At 54.5% G+C, this 17062-nt stretch overlaps 1 protein-coding gene across 1 annotated transcript in view; it reads left to right on the top strand.

Annotated features, from left to right (window-relative positions):
• Positions 1-17062, top strand: part of MRPS5 (mitochondrial ribosomal protein S5) — a 43696-nt gene that overhangs the window by 12090 nt on the left and 14544 nt on the right. Inside the window, exons 4-5 of the mRNA XM_054383600.1 lie at positions 229-462; positions 3380-3414. Coding sequence (XP_054239575.1) covers positions 229-462; positions 3380-3414 — 269 coding nt within the window. The remainder of the gene's footprint in view (positions 1-228; positions 463-3379; positions 3415-17062) is intronic.

The raw sequence follows: 17062 nt of genomic DNA on the forward strand, positions 1-17062 counted from the left end.
CCATGGCACCAACAGAAATGTTGAACCAGACTCTCCTCAAACATCCATGAAATGTGGGAGAACCTTCCAGTTCTCTTGCCTTTCAGTTGCATGCTACAGAGTCTGGAATCCTCATTTGGAATAAACCATAATTCTGTTATTGCTTTTTGGTTTCCTCTGCTATTTTTGTGGGTTTTGGGGTTTGTTTTTTTTTTTGATGTTTTGGGGTGTTTTTTTTTGTTTCTTTAGGACGTTCTGGTTTCCTCTGGCCTGGTCTTAATGCCCCTGTGGTGCAGGATGGGAAAATGCAGGCAGTTACCCAGAGGAAAAAAGAAGAGCGGGAGAGGATCCAGTCTGAAATCCTTCAGCAGAGAGACACCTGGGAGAAGAAAAGGAAAGTCAAAATCAAGAGAGAGGGAGGCTGGAGTGGGAAGTGTTGGGGAGGTGTCCTTCTGGATCCTCCTGACCCAGGTCCTAATGGAGGTAAGAAAAGCTGATTGTTTGTCTTAGGCTTTCTTAGCCTTTCTGATGAGGGGCTCAGAGAAAGGCAGAGCCAAGCTTCTCCCTCCCTCCCCCACCACCTCCTGAGGCCCCACCTGGAGTGTTGCATCCAGCTCTGGGCTCCTCAGTTCAGGAGGGACAGAGATCTGCTGGAGAGAGTCCAAGGGAGGGCTGCAAGGACTGGAGCACTGCCCTATGAGGAGAGCCCTGGGGCTGTTCAGTCTGGAGAGGAGAAGGCTGAGAGGGATCTGATCAATGTCTATCAATAGCTGAGGGCTGGGGGTCAGGAGGCAGGGGACAGGGACAGGCTCTGCTCAGTTGTGCCCTGGGATAGGCCAAGGGGCAATGGATGGAAACTGCAGCACAGGAGGTTCCACCTCAACAGGAGGAGGAACTTCTTCCCTGGGAGGGTCCCAGAGGCCTGGAGCAGGCTGCCCAGAGAGGTTGTGGAGTCTCCTTCTCTGGAGCCTTTCCAGCCCTGCCTGGAAATCAACTAGACTGGGTGCCATGGTCTGGTTGATTGGGTAGGACTGGGTGATAGGTTGGACTGGATGATCTTGGAGGTCTCTCCTAACCTGGTTGATTCTTAGATGATTCTATGATGATGTGTTCCTGTGTGCCCTATGCTGGATTCTCTGATCCTGCTCTGGCAGGGGGCTTGGACTGGAAGATCTCCAGAGGTCCCTTCCAACCCCTACCATCCTGTGAGCTGTGAAAAGGGCAGCTCCAGTTTGCAGAGAAGTATCAAGGTCATAGAGAGAGTCCATTTGTGAGCTGGAAAATAGAACCAGGATCTGGGTGTCTGCTCTGCTTTTTATGTGAGAAGTTTTGTACTGCTTGGGGGTTGGCCTAGATGACCTTTGGAGGTCCCTTCCAACCCACAAACATTCCATGCTCCTTTTTTTGCATACCCATACATGAATCCAGGCAGCTGAATCAGAGCAGAAGTGAGATTTGTTATATCACTGCTGAGTTAGAATCACAGAACTGGCAGGGTTGGAAGGGACCTCAAGGCTCAGCCAGTTCCAACCCCCCTGCCATGGCCAGGGACACCTCACACTACAGCAGGTTGCTCACAGCCACATCCAGCCTGGCTGCAAAAACCTCCAGGGATGAGGCTTCCACCACCTCCCTGGGCAACCTCTGCCAGGCTCTCACCACCCTCAGGGGGAACAACTTCTTCCTAACATCCAATCTGAATCTCCCCACTTCTACTTTTGCTCCATAGGCTCAGATAGTTCAGGGAGTTCATGATGGCTTTTAGCCTCTTGGATTACCTGCCAGATGTGCAGTGCTGTTCTGTTGTGTTAGAGTCCTAGAATGCCAGCTTGGAAGGGACCAAAGCCAGGCTGGATGAGGCCTTGAGCAAGCTGGGCTGGAGGAAGGTGTCCCTGCTCATGGTGGGGGGGTTGGAACTGGATGAGCTTTATGGACCCTTCCAAGCCAACCTGTTCTATCAATCTGTGAAATGCTAAAGCAATGTTTGGTGAAGGAATGAGTCCCCAGTCTTCACCATTATGCTGTTTTCAGTCCTTCTGCAGAATCCCTCTGTAGCTACACCCAATGGAATGAGTTGGAAGATTCCATTGAGGGCAGGAAGGCTCTGCAGAGGGACCTGCACAGGCTGCAGCCATGGGCCAGTTCACAGCAACCCAGCATGGCTGGGGGCTGGAAGGGAACTCCAGAGATCATCCAGTCCAGACCTCCTGGCAGGGCAGGTTCACCCAGGGCAGGTCTCAAAGGAACACAGCCAGGCAGGTTTTCAGTGTCTCCAGAGAAGGAGACTCCACAACCTCTCTGGGCAGCCTGCTCCAGGCCTCCAGCAGCCTCACACCAAAGAAGTTTTCCCTTAAGTTCAAGTGAAGCTTCTCATGGTCCAGTTTGTGTCCACTGCCCCTTCTCCTGTCACTGGGCATGCTGGGAACAGCTCAGCCTCATCCTCTGGACCTCCATCCTTTATCAGATGATCAGAGAAGATCCCCTCTGGGGCTGCTCTTCTCCAGGCTCAACAGTCCCTGGGCTCTCAGCCTTCCCTCCTGACAGGGATGCTCCAGGCACCTCAGCAGCCTTGCAGCATCAGCTGGACTCTCTTCCTTTGTCTTTCTTGACCTGGGGAGCCCAGAACTGGACACAAAGCTCCAGCTGTGGCCTCAGCAGGGCAGAGCAGAGGGAGAGGAGAACCTCCCTCAACCTGCTGGCCACACTCTCAGTGCACCCCAGAGTGCCATTGGCCTTGCTGCCTGCCCTTGAGGACACATTGCTGGCTCACAGTGAGCTTCTCCACCAGGTCCTCCTCTGCAGGGCAGCCCTCACCTGGGGAATTGTTCCTCCCCAGGGTCCAGGACCCTACACTTGCCCTGGTTAGGTTTCATGAGATCTCCTCTGCCCAGCCTGCCCAGGAGCTTCAGTCTACTTCTAACTTCCCTCTTGTGGGAAGCTGACATTTGAATTGCTTTGGGGTCTTTTTGGTTGGTTTTTTTTTTTTTTTTTCTCCTTGAACCTAATTTTCTTCACAGGAATTGATTTTACTGAAGAAATGGGGAAGGGGAAAAAAAAAAAAACCAAAAAGCACAAACTTTTATGCTGGTTTTGATTTTCCACTAATCCTATTGTAAAAGAAATTGAATGAATGGAGCCAAGCTAAAAAAAAAAAACAACCCAACAACATATGTGAGGTGTTTTTAAAAGTGTTTTAAAAATCTCACTCTTAGATAAATTTGTCCCAATATTCTTTTTCTTTTTTTTTTTCCCCTTACTTTTTCTGCTTGTTGCTGAGATTGGTTCCTAGATTCAGTTACCTGAAAATGGGAGCCTTTGAGAATTCTCCCAACCTCCAGGGAGCTGTGCTGCTGGGGGAGGGCTTAGAAGGAAATGTAATTCCTCACTTTTCTCCCCACAGAAACCTATGAGGATTTTGAAACCAGAGTCATTGAGGTAAGCATTGCAAATCTTTACAAGGGCTTGAAACCAGAGAACCACAGAACTGGCAGGGCTGGAAGGGACCTCCAGGCTCAGCCAGTTCCAACCCCCCTGCCATGGGCAGGGACACCTCACACTACAGCAGGTTGCTCACAGCCACATCCAGCCTGGCTGCAAAAACCTCCAGGGATGAGGCTTCCACCACCTCCCTGGGCAACCTCTGCCAGGCTCTCCCCACCCTCATGGGGAACAACTTCTTCCTCACAGTCCAATCTCAATCTCCCCACTTCTAGTTTTGCTCCATTCCCCCCACTCCTATCACTCCCTGACACCCTCAAAAGTCCCTCCCCAGCTTTCTTGGAGCCCTCTTCAGATCCTGGAAGGCCACCAGAAGGTCTCCTGGGAGCCTTCTCCTCTCCAGCCTGCACAACCCCAACTCTCTCAGGCTGTCTCCAGAGCAGAGCAGCTCCAGCCCTCTGCTCATCCTCATGGCCCTTCTCTGGACACCTTCCAGCCCCTCCAGAGCCTTCCTGGAACAGAGGCTCCAGAACTGGACCCAGAGCTCCAGGTGTGGTCTGAGCAGAGTGGAGCAGAGGGGGAGAATCCCCTCCCTGGCCCTGCTGGCCACACTTCTCTTGCTGCAGCCCAGGCTCTGCTTGGCTCTCTGGGCTGCAAGTGCTCACTGCTGGCTCCTGCTGAGCTTCTCCTCCCCCAGCACCCCCAAGGCCTTTCCTTCAGGGCTGCTCTCATGCCCACTGGTTTATGCTGGTCTTGGAACAGATCCATAATATCACAGAATGGGCTGGGTTAGAAGGGACCTCAAAGCTCATCCAGTCCCAACCCCCTGCCATGGGCAGGGACACCTCCCCCCAGCCCAGCTTGCTCAAGGCCTCATCCAGCCTGGCTCTGAACACCTCCAGGGAGGAGGCAGCCACAGCCTCCCTGGGCAACCTGTGCCAGTGTCTCACCAGCCTCACTGGCAACAATTTCTTCCTCATCTCCAGTCTCAATCTGCCCTCCTCAAGCTTCAATCCATTCTTTCTCATCCTATCACTCCAAACCTTTGTAAAAAGTCCCTCCCCAGCTCTCCTCTAGCCCCCTTCAGGTCCTGGGAGGCTGCTCTGAGGTCTCCTGGAGCCTTCTCCAGGCTGAGCAGCCCAGCTCTCTCAGTATGTGCTCCCATGTGCTTCAGTCCTCTGATCATCTTCATGGCCCTCCTCTGCACTCAGGCCAACAGGTCTACATCCCTGGAGTTGTTCAAGGCCAGGTTGGCTGAGGCCTTGAGACACCAAGTCTAGCTGAGAGGCAGCCCTGCCCGTGGCAGGGGGCTGGAGATCTCTCTGATCTCCTTCCCAAGCTAAGCCATTCTCTGAGGATTCTTTGCTGGGGTCCCCTGAGCTGAATGTACTCCCCAGGTAGGGGTCTGAACAGAGCTGAGCTGAGGTGGGGGCTGGGGGGGGGAGAATGACCTCTCTCAACCTGCTGCTCGTGATTTGGTTACTTCTCTCTGGCAAAGGCACTCCTGAAGAAGGCAGCTTGTGTCTCATCCCAAAGCAGGCCATTAAGTGTCAGTGCTGCACACCTCCAGACTGCATCACAGGGTGCTTGGTGCTTCCCATCTCTCCTCTTATTTCCCTTTCATTTCTGATACAGTAGTTACTATGGAAACCACAGAAGGGGCACAGAAGAAGCATTGTTGGGGGGAGAGGTGGGGGGAAATCATGGCTTCAGATAAACACTGATGTCTTCTGACTCATTTCCTCCCAGCCCAGAATCAGATTACCCACAGCCAGGGAGAAGCTCTGGAAGCAAGAGCATTTATTGTCACATTTCAGAGAGTCACAGATTGCAGCCACTTGGAAAGGAGCCTCCAAGGGCATCTTGTGCAGCCCCCCTGCACTCAGCAGGGACCCCTCCAGCTAGAGCAGGCTGCAGAGGGACACAGCCAGGCTGAGCTTGGATGGCTCCAGGGCTGGGGCCTCAAGCACAGCCCTGGGCAGCCTGTGCCAGTGTCTCACCACTCTCCTTGGGCACAACTTCCTCCTCAGCTCCTGCTTGCAGTGCCCAGGGGCAGGGGTTTGAACCTGGAGCAGGGCAGCTTGAGGTTGGAGCTGAGGAGGAAGTTGTGCCCAAGGAGAGTGGTGAGACACTGGCACAGGCTGCCCAGGGATGCCTCCTGCCTGGGGCTGTTGAAGGCCAGGCTGGATGAGGCCTTGGGGAGCTGAGTCTAGCTGAGAGGTGTCCCTGCCCATGGCAAGGGGGTTGCAGTAGATGATCTCTGAGGTCCAGAGGAGGCCACAAAGATGCTCACAGGGCTGGAGAAGCTCTGCTGTGGGGACAGGCTGGGAGAGTTGGGGTTGAAAAGAAGGCTGCAGGGAGACCTTAGAGCAGCCTTCCAGTACCTGAAGGGGCTCCTGGAGACTTTTGCCAAGGGCTGGGAGTGCCAGGAGGAGAGGGAATGGATTGAAGCTTGAGGAGGGCAGATTGAGCCTGGAGATGAGGAAGAAATTCTTGAGAGTAAGGGTGGGAAACACTGGCACAGGTTGCCCAGGGAGGCTGTGGCTGCCTCCTGCCTGGAAGTGTTTAAGGCCAGGCTGGATGAGGCCTTGAGCAACCAAGAGTTGAGAGGCTCCCTGCCCATGGCAAGGGATTTGAGTAGGTGACCTGTGAGGTCCCTTCCAACCTGAGCCATTGCAGGATTCTATGAGTAGGAAGAATTTCTTTGCTGCAAGAGTGGTCAGGGATTGGCACAGGCTGCCCAGGGGGGAGGTGGTGCAGTCCCCATCCCTGGAGGTGTTCCAGAAACCTGTGGCCATAGCTCTTGGGGCTGTGGTTTGATGGCCAGGCTGGTGTGGGGTTGCTGGTTGGCCTTGACTGCAATCTGCAGCTCCTCTGGTTGGTGATTGCCCAGCTCTCTCATCTCTCCAGGTCTCCCTCTAAGGTCTCTCTCCCCTTGAGGAGGTCCACAGCTCCTCCTCATGTAGTGTCCTTGGCAAATGTGCTTAAGGAACCTTTAGCTTCTGCAGCCAGAGCCTTTGTGAAAGCATTTGTGAGCTCTGGCCCCAAAACTGAGCCCTCTAGTGCTTGCTCACCAACCTTGTGTAGCCTCATTTACTATCAAGCTTCCACACTCTTCCTCCCCTCAGTTTCTAGAGATCTCATTTCATGTCAAGGCAGAGGAAGTGCCATGGGAACAGGAGGAAAAGTTGTTTCCCTGTGAGGGTGACAGAGCCCTGGAACAGGCTGCCCAGGGGGGCTGTGGAGTCTCCCTCTCTGGAGATATTCCAACCCTACCTGTGTGCCCTGCTCTGGCAGGGGGGTTGGGCTGGATACTCTCTGGAGGTCCCTTCCAGCCCCTAATATTCTGTGGTTGTGTAAACATTTCCCATGCTGGCAATGTGAGGAGCCTGCAGTGCTTTGGATCTCCAGATTCCAGCTGAGCACCTGGGTAAGGGGGTCTGAACAGGCAGCTTCCCCCTCCAGGGCCCCTGCAGCCCTCCCAGGGGCTGATGCAGACCACTCTTCAAACCATCAGAGGGCATTCATCACAGAATCACAGACTGGCAGGGGTTGGAAGGGACCTCTGCAGCTCCTCCAGTCCCACCCCCCTGCCAGAGCAGGGCACCCAGAGTCAGCCACAGAGGAACAGCTCCAGGTGGCTCTGGAATGCCTCCGGAGATGGAGGCTCCACAGCCTCTCTGGGCAGCCTGTCCCAGTGCTCTGCCACCCTCACAGGGAAGAATTTGTTCCTCCTGCTCCTGTGGCACCTGCTGGGTTCCAGTCTGTGCCCACTGCCCCTGGTCCTGTCTCTGGGCACCACTGGGCAGAGTCTGGCTGCAGCCTCCTGCCACTCACCCTTCAGCTATGGATCAGCACTGCTGAGCTCCCCCTCAGGCTGCTCTTCTCCAGGGCTCTCAGCCTCTCCTCACAAGGGGATGCTCCAGGTGCCCTCAGCAGCTCTGCTGGACTCTCCCCATAGTTCCTTGGCCTTCTGGAACTGGGCAGCTCAGAACAGGACACAGCATTCCAGGTTGAGCCCAGTCCATCACCCAACAAATGATGGATGATTTGTCCAGGAGGGTGTTGTGAGAGACATCAAAAGCTTTGCTAAACCCCAGAACACCCTCCACATTTACTGGTTGGCCTTGGTCACCTGGGAGGGTGGCATGGTCATGAAAGGACATTAAGTTGAAGTGGACTTGCCACTGGGGAACCTCTGCTGGCTGTAGAGTCACAGAAGCCTTTAGGCTGCTGTAAAGCTCTTGCTTTAGATCATTCTCCAGCTGTTTGCTTTCCAACAGATGAAATTGTTCAGGAGGCTGAGTTCAGTCAGGACTCTGGAGTGGCAGCCCTCAGGGCTGGGTGCTGGGACCAGTGGTGTTTAACTTCTTCTCCAGCCCTCTGAGCATCTCTGTGGCCTCCTCTGGAGCCTCTCCAGCAGCTCCAGGTCTCTCTTGTGTTCTGGTAGCCCCAGAGCTGGACACAGCCCTGCAGGTGAGGTCTCCCCAGAGCAGAGCAGAGGAGCAGGATCCCTTCTCTCCAGTGCTTTGGAACAAGTAATCAAAGGTCAGTCATGCAAAGCAAGCATGGAAGGAAGGACAGACAAAACTACAGCTCCAGGAGGCTACAACATAGCAGGGTCTCAAGAAGGCCAAGAGCAGAATAGCACAGGAGGTCCCTACATACCCAAAGAACCTTTGTGTGAGCAGTAAACCAAGGCAAAATGTGGAACCCAGACAGGTTAGAGAATTGGTACCAGAGGCAAGTAGAAACTGGCAGTGCCATGGGCAGAGGCATGGAGACACCCTCAGCCAGTCTGAGGTGGCACCAAGCTGTGAGGTGCTGCTGACAGGCTGGAGGGAAGGGATCCATCCAGAGGGACCTGGGCAGGCTGGAGGGAAGGGATCCATCCAGAGGGACCTGGGCAGGCTGGAGGGAAGGGATCCATCCAGAGGGACCTGGGCAGGCTGGAGGGAAGGGATCCATCCAGAGGGACCTGGGCAGGCTGGAGGGAAGGGATCCATCCAGAGGGACCTGGGCAGGCTGGAGGGAAGGGATCCATCCAGAGGGACCTGGACAGGCTGGAAGGAAGGGATCCATCCAGAGGGACCTGGACAGGCTGGAGGGAAGGGATCCATCCAGAGGGACCTGGGCAGGCTGGAGGGAAGGGATCCATCCAGAGGCACTTGGACAGGCTGCAGAGCTGGGCACAAGCCAACCTCATGAGGCTCAACCAAGCCAAGGGCAAGGTCCTGCAGCTGGGTCAGGGCAATGCCAAGAACTGGAGAGCAGCCTGCAGGAGAAGGCCTTGGGGGTGTCAGGTGGTGACAGAGTCCCCAGGAGCCAGCAATGGTCCCTGGCAGCCCAGCAGGCAGCTGTGTGCTGAGCTGCATCCAGAGCAGGGAGAGCAGCAGCACAGGGAGGGGATTCTGACCTCTGCTCTGCTCTGCTCACACCACACCTGCAGCACTGCCTCCAGTCCTGGGGCCACCAGAATGAGAGGGACCTGGAGCTGCTGGAGAGGGTCCAGAAGAGGCTATAAAGATGCTGAGAGGGCTGGAGAAGCTCTGCTGTGGGGACAGGCTGGGAGAGTTGGGGTTGAAAAGAAGGCTCCAGGTAGACCTTAGAGCAGCCTTCCAGGACCTGAAGGGGCTCCAGGAGAGCTGGGGAGGGACTTTTGGACAAGGGCTGGGAGTGCCAGGAGGAGAGGGAATGGATTGAAGCTTGAGGAGGGCAGATTGAGACTGGAGATGAGGAAGAAATTGTTGGCAGTGAGGGTGGGGAGACACTGGCACAGGTTGCCCAGGGAGGCTGTGGCTGCCTCCTCCCTGGAGGTGTTCAGGGCCAGGCTGGATGAGGCCTTGAGCAAGCTGGGCTGGGGGGAGGTGTCCCTGCCCATGGCAGGGGGTTGGAACTGGATGAGCTTGAAGGTTTCTTCCAACCTGAACCATTCTACCAATCCATGAATTCTGTCAGTTCTGTTCTGCCTCAAGCTTTTGCATTGTGGTCAGGGTAAAATCTCATCTCCAGGTTGTCTTCCCTCTGAGACAGTCACTTTCTTCTGCACTGCACATCTCCAGGCAAGGTATAAATGCCAACCCTGGATTTCCTTGCCTAGACCTTGTGTCTGATTGCAGTTTTCTTGGAAGGTGGCCAAAGATCTCTGCTTTTGAGGCAGGAGAGAGAAAAAGTGATCCAGTCCCTTGAGAGTAAAGTCAGAGCTGCTGCCTAAAGAGCTGTGAAATCAAATGCTTATTTGCTTTGGAAAGGAAGGCTTTGGAGAGCCTGTGGTGCAAGGAGCTGCTGAAGGAGCTGGGGTTGTGTAATGTGGAGAAAAGGAGGCTGAGGGGGGATCTTGTTGCTCCCTACAACCAGCTGCAAAGAGGCTGGAGTGTGGCTGGCCTTCATCTCCTCTCCCAGGGAAGCAGCGATGGGATGGGAGGGAATGGGCTGAAGCTGTGCCAGGGGAGGCTTAGGTTGGATTTGTCCTCTTCTAATCAGCACTGGGGAGGCCACACCTGGAGTGCTGGGGGCAGGTTTGGAACCCTGACTGCAAGAAGGACATTGAGGGACTGGAGAGGGTCCAGAGAAGGGCAAGGAAGCTGGGGAAGGGTCTGGAGAAGAGGGCTGGGGAGGAGCAGCTGAGGGAGCTGGGGGTGTGCAGTGTGGAGAAGAGGAGGCTGAGGGGAGACCTCATTGCTCTCTGCAGCTCCCTGAGAGGAGGCTGCAGCCAGCTGGGCTTGGGCTCTTCCCACATGCAACAAGGGACAGGTCAGGAGGGAAGAGCCTCAGGCTGTGCCAGGGGAGGTCCAGGTTGGATGTCAGGAACAATCTCTTCCCAGCAAGGGCTCTCAGGCACAGCCCCAGGCTGCCCAGGGAGGTGGTGGAGTCCCCATCCCTGGAGGGGTTCATGGTGTGTGTGGATGTGGCAGTTCAGGGCAGGGTTTACTGGTCGTGGTAGTTGGGTTGCACTTGGACTCAGTGATCTTTAAGGCCTTTTCCTGTCTGTGAAGGGAAAAGCTTGGCCTTGAAGTTGGGTTGTAGTCAAAGAATCACACAGCATCACAGAATGATAGGGGTTGGAAGGGACCTCCAGGGATTCAGCCCAAGCTCCCTGGCAGAGCAGGGGCACCCAGGGCAGGGCACACAGGAACACAGCCAGGTGGGTTGGAAAGGCTCCACAGAAGGAGACTCCACAACCTCTCTGGGCAGCCTGCTCCAGGCCTCCAGCAGCCTCACACCAAAGAAGTTTCTCCGCATGTTGAGGTGGAACCTCCTGGGTTCCAGCTTGGACCTGTTGTGCCTTGTCCTGTCCCTGGGCACCACCAACCAGAGCCTGGAGCCTTCCTCCTGACCCCCAGCCCTCAGCTATTGATAGACATTGATCAGATCCCTCTCAGCCTTCTCCTCTCCAGACTGAAGAGGCTCCCAGGGCTCTCAAGGAGTGAGATGGGCAGGTCCCACTCCAGAACAGGGCCAGATACAGAAACCAGAGGTGTCTGTAAGAGAGATGCTCCAGAGCCCTCAGCATCTTTGTCTCTCCACTGGACTCTCTCCAGCAGTTCTCTGCCTCTCTTGAACTGGGGAGGCCAGAACTGGGCACCATATTCCAGATGTGGCCTCAGCAGGGCAGAGCAGAGGGGGAAGAGAAGCTCCTTGACCTGTTGGCCACACTCTTCATGCACCCCAGAGTACTGCTGGCCTTGGCCACAGCACAGGACCTGGTTTGCCACCAAGCACTCTGCTGGCTCCGGGGCGGATTTGCTATCCACCAGGGCTCCCAGATCTTCCTCAAAGCTGCTTTCCAGAGTTGCTTGCAGTCTGTTCAGGTGGGAGAGAGGGATTGTGAGGACCCTGTCCCTAAAGAGAACAGGAGCCTTGTTTCTCAGCAGCTCCTTCTCTGAAAGCTGAAAGGCTCATCAGGAGAGTCAGACGTTGAGTCGATTGACAGCTCTGCTTCAGAAAAGCCTCTGAGGGTTCTCTCCTATCCTGAGAGCTGAGCAAACAGAGCTTGTTTTGCCCTTGATTATCTCACTGTGTGCTGCTGAGACAACCATCAGCTAGGAATCCATCCAGCACCTTGCTTGAACTCCAGATGAATCCTGCCTGTCCAAGTCCTTGCTCCTCATGGCACCTTCAAAGGGCTTCTAAGGCAGGGACCACAGGGTGTCCTCCTGTGGTGTGAGATTGAGCAATTAGAAGTTAGGAGCTGGTGTCTCTGTGGGTAAAACAGTAATAGAGAAGCTGTGTCTGCCCTGGTAAGCACAAGAAGCAATGGATTTCAGCAGTGAGCCAGGGAGAGGCAGGGGTAAAGTATGAGCTGCCAATGGGAGCTGAATACTGGAGTGGAATGGAAGGGCTGAGGGTCAGTGGAGGTTTGTAACAGTAAGAGAGATCAACCTGTCTGGAGGGGGTGGGGAGACAAACTCCTGGATGGATGGAATGGGCTGGGTTGGGGTTGGAAGGGACCTTCAAGATCTTCCAGGTCCAACCCTGTGCCATGGGCAGGGACACCTCACACCAGCCCAGGCTGCTCAAGGCTGGAGGCAGCCACAGCCTCCCTGGGCAACCTGTGCCAGTGTCTCACCTTGCCACCCTCACTGGCAAGAATTTCTTTCTCATCTCCAACCTCAAGCTGCCCTGCTCCACTTTCAAAGCCCTGCCCCTGGGCCTAGCACTCCAAGCCCTTCTCAACAGTCCCTCCCCAGCCTGCCTGCAGCTCCCCTGCAGACATTGAAATGCAGCTCTGAGCTCTCCCTGCAGCCTTCTCCTCTGCAGGCTCAACAGCCCCAACCCTCCCAGCCTGTCCCCACAGCAGAGCTTCTCCAGCCCTCTCAGCATCTCTCTGGCCTCCTCTGGACCCTCTCCAGCAGCTCCAGGTCTCTCTTGTGTTGGGGGCCCCAGAGCTGGACACAGCCCTGCAGGTGAGGTCTCCCCAGAGCAGAGCAGAGCAGAGGGGCAGGATCCTCTCTCTCCAGCTCTGCCCACACTGCTTTGGCTGCAGCCCAGGCTGCCCTTGGCCTTCTGTGCTGCCAGTGCCCATTGCTGGCTCCTCTCCAGCTTCTCCCGCACCAGCACCCCCAAGTCCTTCTCTGCAGGGCTGCTCTCAGTTTTCTTCCTTCCTCTCACCTCTATAACATCCCCTCTCCCCCTCACTGTAATGAATCCCTCCACCTCTCTGCTCAGGTTTCCTCCTCATATTCATTTCTTCCTCATATTCTGCTTGCCCTGAAAGAACATTTATGCAGACCTTGTCTCAAATGTCTCCACCACTGGCAGTCCTCTTTTATGCTGACAATAAAGATGTTAAGCAGAATCAGTTTCCATTATCACAGTGATGATGACATCCTTGCAAATGGAAAATAGCTTCTTTTTTAGTTTGGTTTTTTTTGTCACCTGGCTTTGAAGGTTCTTTAGAGACCTTCCTTTGCCTCTTTGCCCAAGGAATGGTTGTTTTTTGGGTTGGTTTTTTTTTTTCTGTCTTAAGTCCTCATTTATTTTTTTTCTTTCATTTTTAGTATTTCAGAGTTCCAGCACTTAGAGTAAAATGAGTGTCCCTTGTGTCAGCTTGCCAGAGCCCTTAGATTCTTTGGCTGTGGTCATTATTTATTGTAAAAATTCAATTCCTGTTTGAGTTTTCAACAGGATCTGTAATTGGTGCTGGTGGGCACCAGAACAATGCCATTAAAGGTAATTGAATGAGGAAGGTTTTCTTCACTAATGAGTGCATTCAGACTAAATAATAAGAGAATATTTGTCAAAGGATCTGACTTCCACTGAGAGTTCCTAGAACCCTAGAATGGCTCAGGTTGGAAGGGATCTCAGAGCTCATCTATACCAACCCCCTTGCCATGGGCAGGGACACCTCTCAGCTGGACTCAGCTGCTCAAGGTCTCATCCAGCCTGGCCTTGAACACCCCCAGGCAGGAGGCAGCCACAGCCTCCCTGGGCAGCCTGTGCCAGAGTCTCACCACCCTCACCCTGAAGAACTTCTCCCTCAGCTCCAGTCTGACCCTGCTCTGCCTCAGCTTCAAACCATTCCCCCTTGGCCTGGCTCTAGACACCCTCAGCAAAAGTCTCTCTGCAGCCTTCCTGCAGGATCCCTTCAGCTATTGCAAGGCAGCTCTGAGGTCCCCCTGGAGCCTTCTCCTCTCCAGGCTGCACACCCCCAGCTCCCTCAGCCTGGCCTCACAGCAGAGCTGCTCCAGCCCTTGGAGCATCTTTGTGGCCTCCTCTGGCCTCACTCCAGCAGCTCTGTGTCCTTCTTCTGCTGGGGACAGCAGAGCTGGAGGCAGGATTGGAGGTGAGGTGTGAGCAGAGCAGAGCCAAGGGGCAGAATCCCCTCTGCTGCCCTGCTGCCCACACTCCTCTGGCTGCAGCCCAGCACACAGCTGCCTGCTGGGCTGACAAGGTGCAGGGCACAGCAGTGTTCTGAGCAGCAAACTGTTGTCCAGAGCCTTCCCCTTCCATCCCCTTACTTCTCTGGCCCCTCTCCAGCACCTCCATCTCTTGAGTCCAACCCCAGGCCTCAAGGGGTGCTCTTTGTGCCATCCATACCTGAGCAGACATGAATATGAAGCCATACAAAAGAGCTTTCTGGTTCCTCAGGTATCTCTAACTGCAGGTTTGTCACTGGTGCCTGGAAGTGACAGGAAAGGGGATGAGCAGCAAACCTGGATTTGATGTCACCAGGGCTTTGTCACAATAGGAAGTGGGTTGCTTGCTTCTGTTGCATCTGCTGGTGGCCTGTCTGGACCTCTGCAGATCAGCCTTGGAAGGATGCTATTGTTGGAGAAAGGCCTGGTGAACATCTAACCATACTGAAGTGAATCATCTGCTCCATTGACATACCACATTCCCTTTCAATAAAGTCAGAGCATCATTTGCCTTGCAGAAGCCCTTCAGGATCCTCCAGCCCAACCATTCCCTAGCTCTGCCAAGGCTGGGGCTAAGCCACAGCCCTCAGCACCACATCTCTGCCTCTCTGAAACATCTCCAGGGATGGGCATTCAACCACCTCCCTGGGCAGCCTGTGCCAGGCTTTGAGAGCCCTTTCAGCCAAGAAGTTTTTTCTCATCTGCAGCCTAAACCTGGGGCATCTTGAGGCCTTTTCCTCTCATCCTATCACTTGGTACTTGGGTGAAGAGTCCAACCCTCCACCTGATTCCAGCCTCCTGTCAGTGAGTTGGAGATTAGTGCAGGACTGCAGGTGTGGTGTGAGCAGAGCAGAGCAGAGGTCAGAATCCCCTCCCTGTGCTGCTGCTCTCCCTGCTCTGGATGCAGCTCAGCACACAGCTGCCTGCTGGGCTGCCAGGGACCATTGCTGGCTCCTGGGGACTCTGTCACCACCTGACACCCCCAAGGCCTTCTCCTGCAGGCTGCTCTCCAGCCACTCCTCACCCAGCCTGGATTTGAGCTGGAGATTGCCCTGACCCAGCTGCAGGACCTTGCCCTTGGCCTTGTTGAACCTCATGAGGTTCCCTCCAGCCTGTCAGCAGCACCTCACAGCTTGGTGCCACCTCAGACTTGCTGAGGGTGCCTCCATGCCTCTGCCCATGCCACTGCCAGTTTCTGCTTGTCTCTGGTACCCATTTTCTAACCTTTCCTGTCTGTGTCCCACATTTTGCCACAGCCTGGATTTGTTCTGGGGGTTGCCCCAGCCCAGGTGCAGCATCACAGGTCACAGCAGGCTGCCCTGCAGTGCTTCCACATGCTCTAGAATTTGTTCCCATGCTTTGTTAGAGCAGAAAAAGCTTTTAGAGGCTCTGCCCTTCTATGAGGTTGCCACAGACCTGAAAGGAGAAGGAGTTCTGAGTTTTGCAGAGGAAGAGAAGCAGCAGCAGCTGCTCAAACTTCTGCCTTCAAAGCAAGCATTCAGCCCAAGATAATCAAGGGCTGTAATTGTCTGCTCACAAGCAGAGGTTTGGAGCTGCACAGCTCTCTTTCAGCATTCTTCTCTTACAGAGATGGCAGAGAGGATGCTATTTCTGGATGGCTTTGCCATTCTTTTGGGTTTTGGGTTTTTTTTTTTCCCTCTTTCTGCCAGGACAGGAGATTAAAATGATGTTTGCTGGGCACTCACACTTTGCAGAGGAAGGAATGGAAAGGCATTTTTAAGGGACTGCCTGATGAGCACAGGCAGCAAAGGCCCTGCCTGCTGTGATTAGACTCCTAACACAGCTGAGCTCCCTTGCTGAAGGGAGAAATTGCTGCTTCAGTTGTTTTCTTCTCATGTAGAAACAGAAAAGCTAACCTGATTCTGATTTTGGGGTTTGTTTTGGTTTTTTTTTTTACACCCTGCTTGCAGAATAGAGGGCAAAGAAGGTGAGATGTTGATCTAAAGTGGAGCTGAAGTTGTCAGAGATGAACAGCTGGCTTCAGTGAGTGTTGAGGGCCAGCAGCAGCAGCTGCATATTGGGCTTGGTTTCTGGTGTTATGCAGAGGAGGTGACCTGGGCTGCCTGTTTCTTCAGTTCCCTGCCAACCTGCAGGCACATTTCCTCCTTTAGAATCACAGAATGTTTGGGTTGGAAAAGCCCTTCAAGATCCTCCAGCCCAACCATTCTCTGCCTCTGCCAAGGCTGGGGCTACACCATGACCCTCAGCACCACAGCTCTGCAGCTCTGAGACACCTCCAGGGATGGGGACTCCACCACCTCCCTGGGCAGCCTGTGCCAATCCCTCACCACTCTTGAGCACAGAAATTCTTCCTCATCTCCAAACTAAACCTTCCCTGGCACAGATTCAGGCCATTTCCTCTCCTTCTATCACCTGATCCAAGGGAGCAGAGCCCAAGCCCAGCTGGCTGCAGCCTCCTCTCAGGGAGCTGCAGAGAGCAATGAGGTCTCCCCTCAGCCTCCTCTTCTCCACACTGCACACCCCCAGCTCCCTCAGCTGCTCTTAACCATTCCCACTCATCCTGTGACTGGCTAGCAGGGAGAAGATACCTACAGCTCCCTCTCCACTTCTCCCCTCCTCAGGAAGCTGTAGAGAGCAATGAGGTCACCTCTCAGCCTCCTCCAAGCCAGACAAGCTCAGAGTCTTTAGCTGGTCCCCAGGGGCCATTACTTCCAGCCCAGATGAGAACACAATGTTGCAGCAGGGAACTGGAAGCTTGCCCTGCTGGACCCCTCTGCTGCCTGTCTACAAGAGTGGTTTGCAATCAGAGCAGAAGACTGAATGCCAAGGAGCCAGCCCAGGCTCACTGCTCTCCTACCACCTTCTCATTGATGTTCAGGACAGGCACTGGGATTGGGCTGGCTAAGGAGGGGAAGCCTGCACTTCATATCACAGCTGAGAATGGCTTTGGTTGGAAAAGACTTTTGAGATCCTCCAGCTCAACCATTCCCTAGCTCTGCCAAGGCTGGGGCTGAGCCATGGCCCTCAGCACCACAGCTCTGCCTCTTTCAAACACCTCCAGGGATGGGCATTCAACCACCTCCCTGGGCAGCCTCTGCCAGGCTTTGAGAACCCTTTCAGGGGAGAATTTTCTTCTAACATCCAACCTAAACCTCACCAAGGCTAACTTGAGGCCATTTTCCTCTTGTCCCTTAAGTTGTTGCTAGGGAGCAGAGCCCAAGCCCCACCTGGCTGCAGCCTCCTCTCAGGGAGCTGTAGAGAGCAATGAGGTCTCCCCTCAGCCTCCTCTTCTCCACACTGCACAC

Source organism: Indicator indicator, chromosome 9 (genome assembly GCF_027791375.1).
Source record: "Indicator indicator isolate 239-I01 chromosome 9, UM_Iind_1.1, whole genome shotgun sequence".
Classification (NCBI taxonomy): Eukaryota; Metazoa; Chordata; class Aves; order Piciformes; family Indicatoridae; genus Indicator; species Indicator indicator.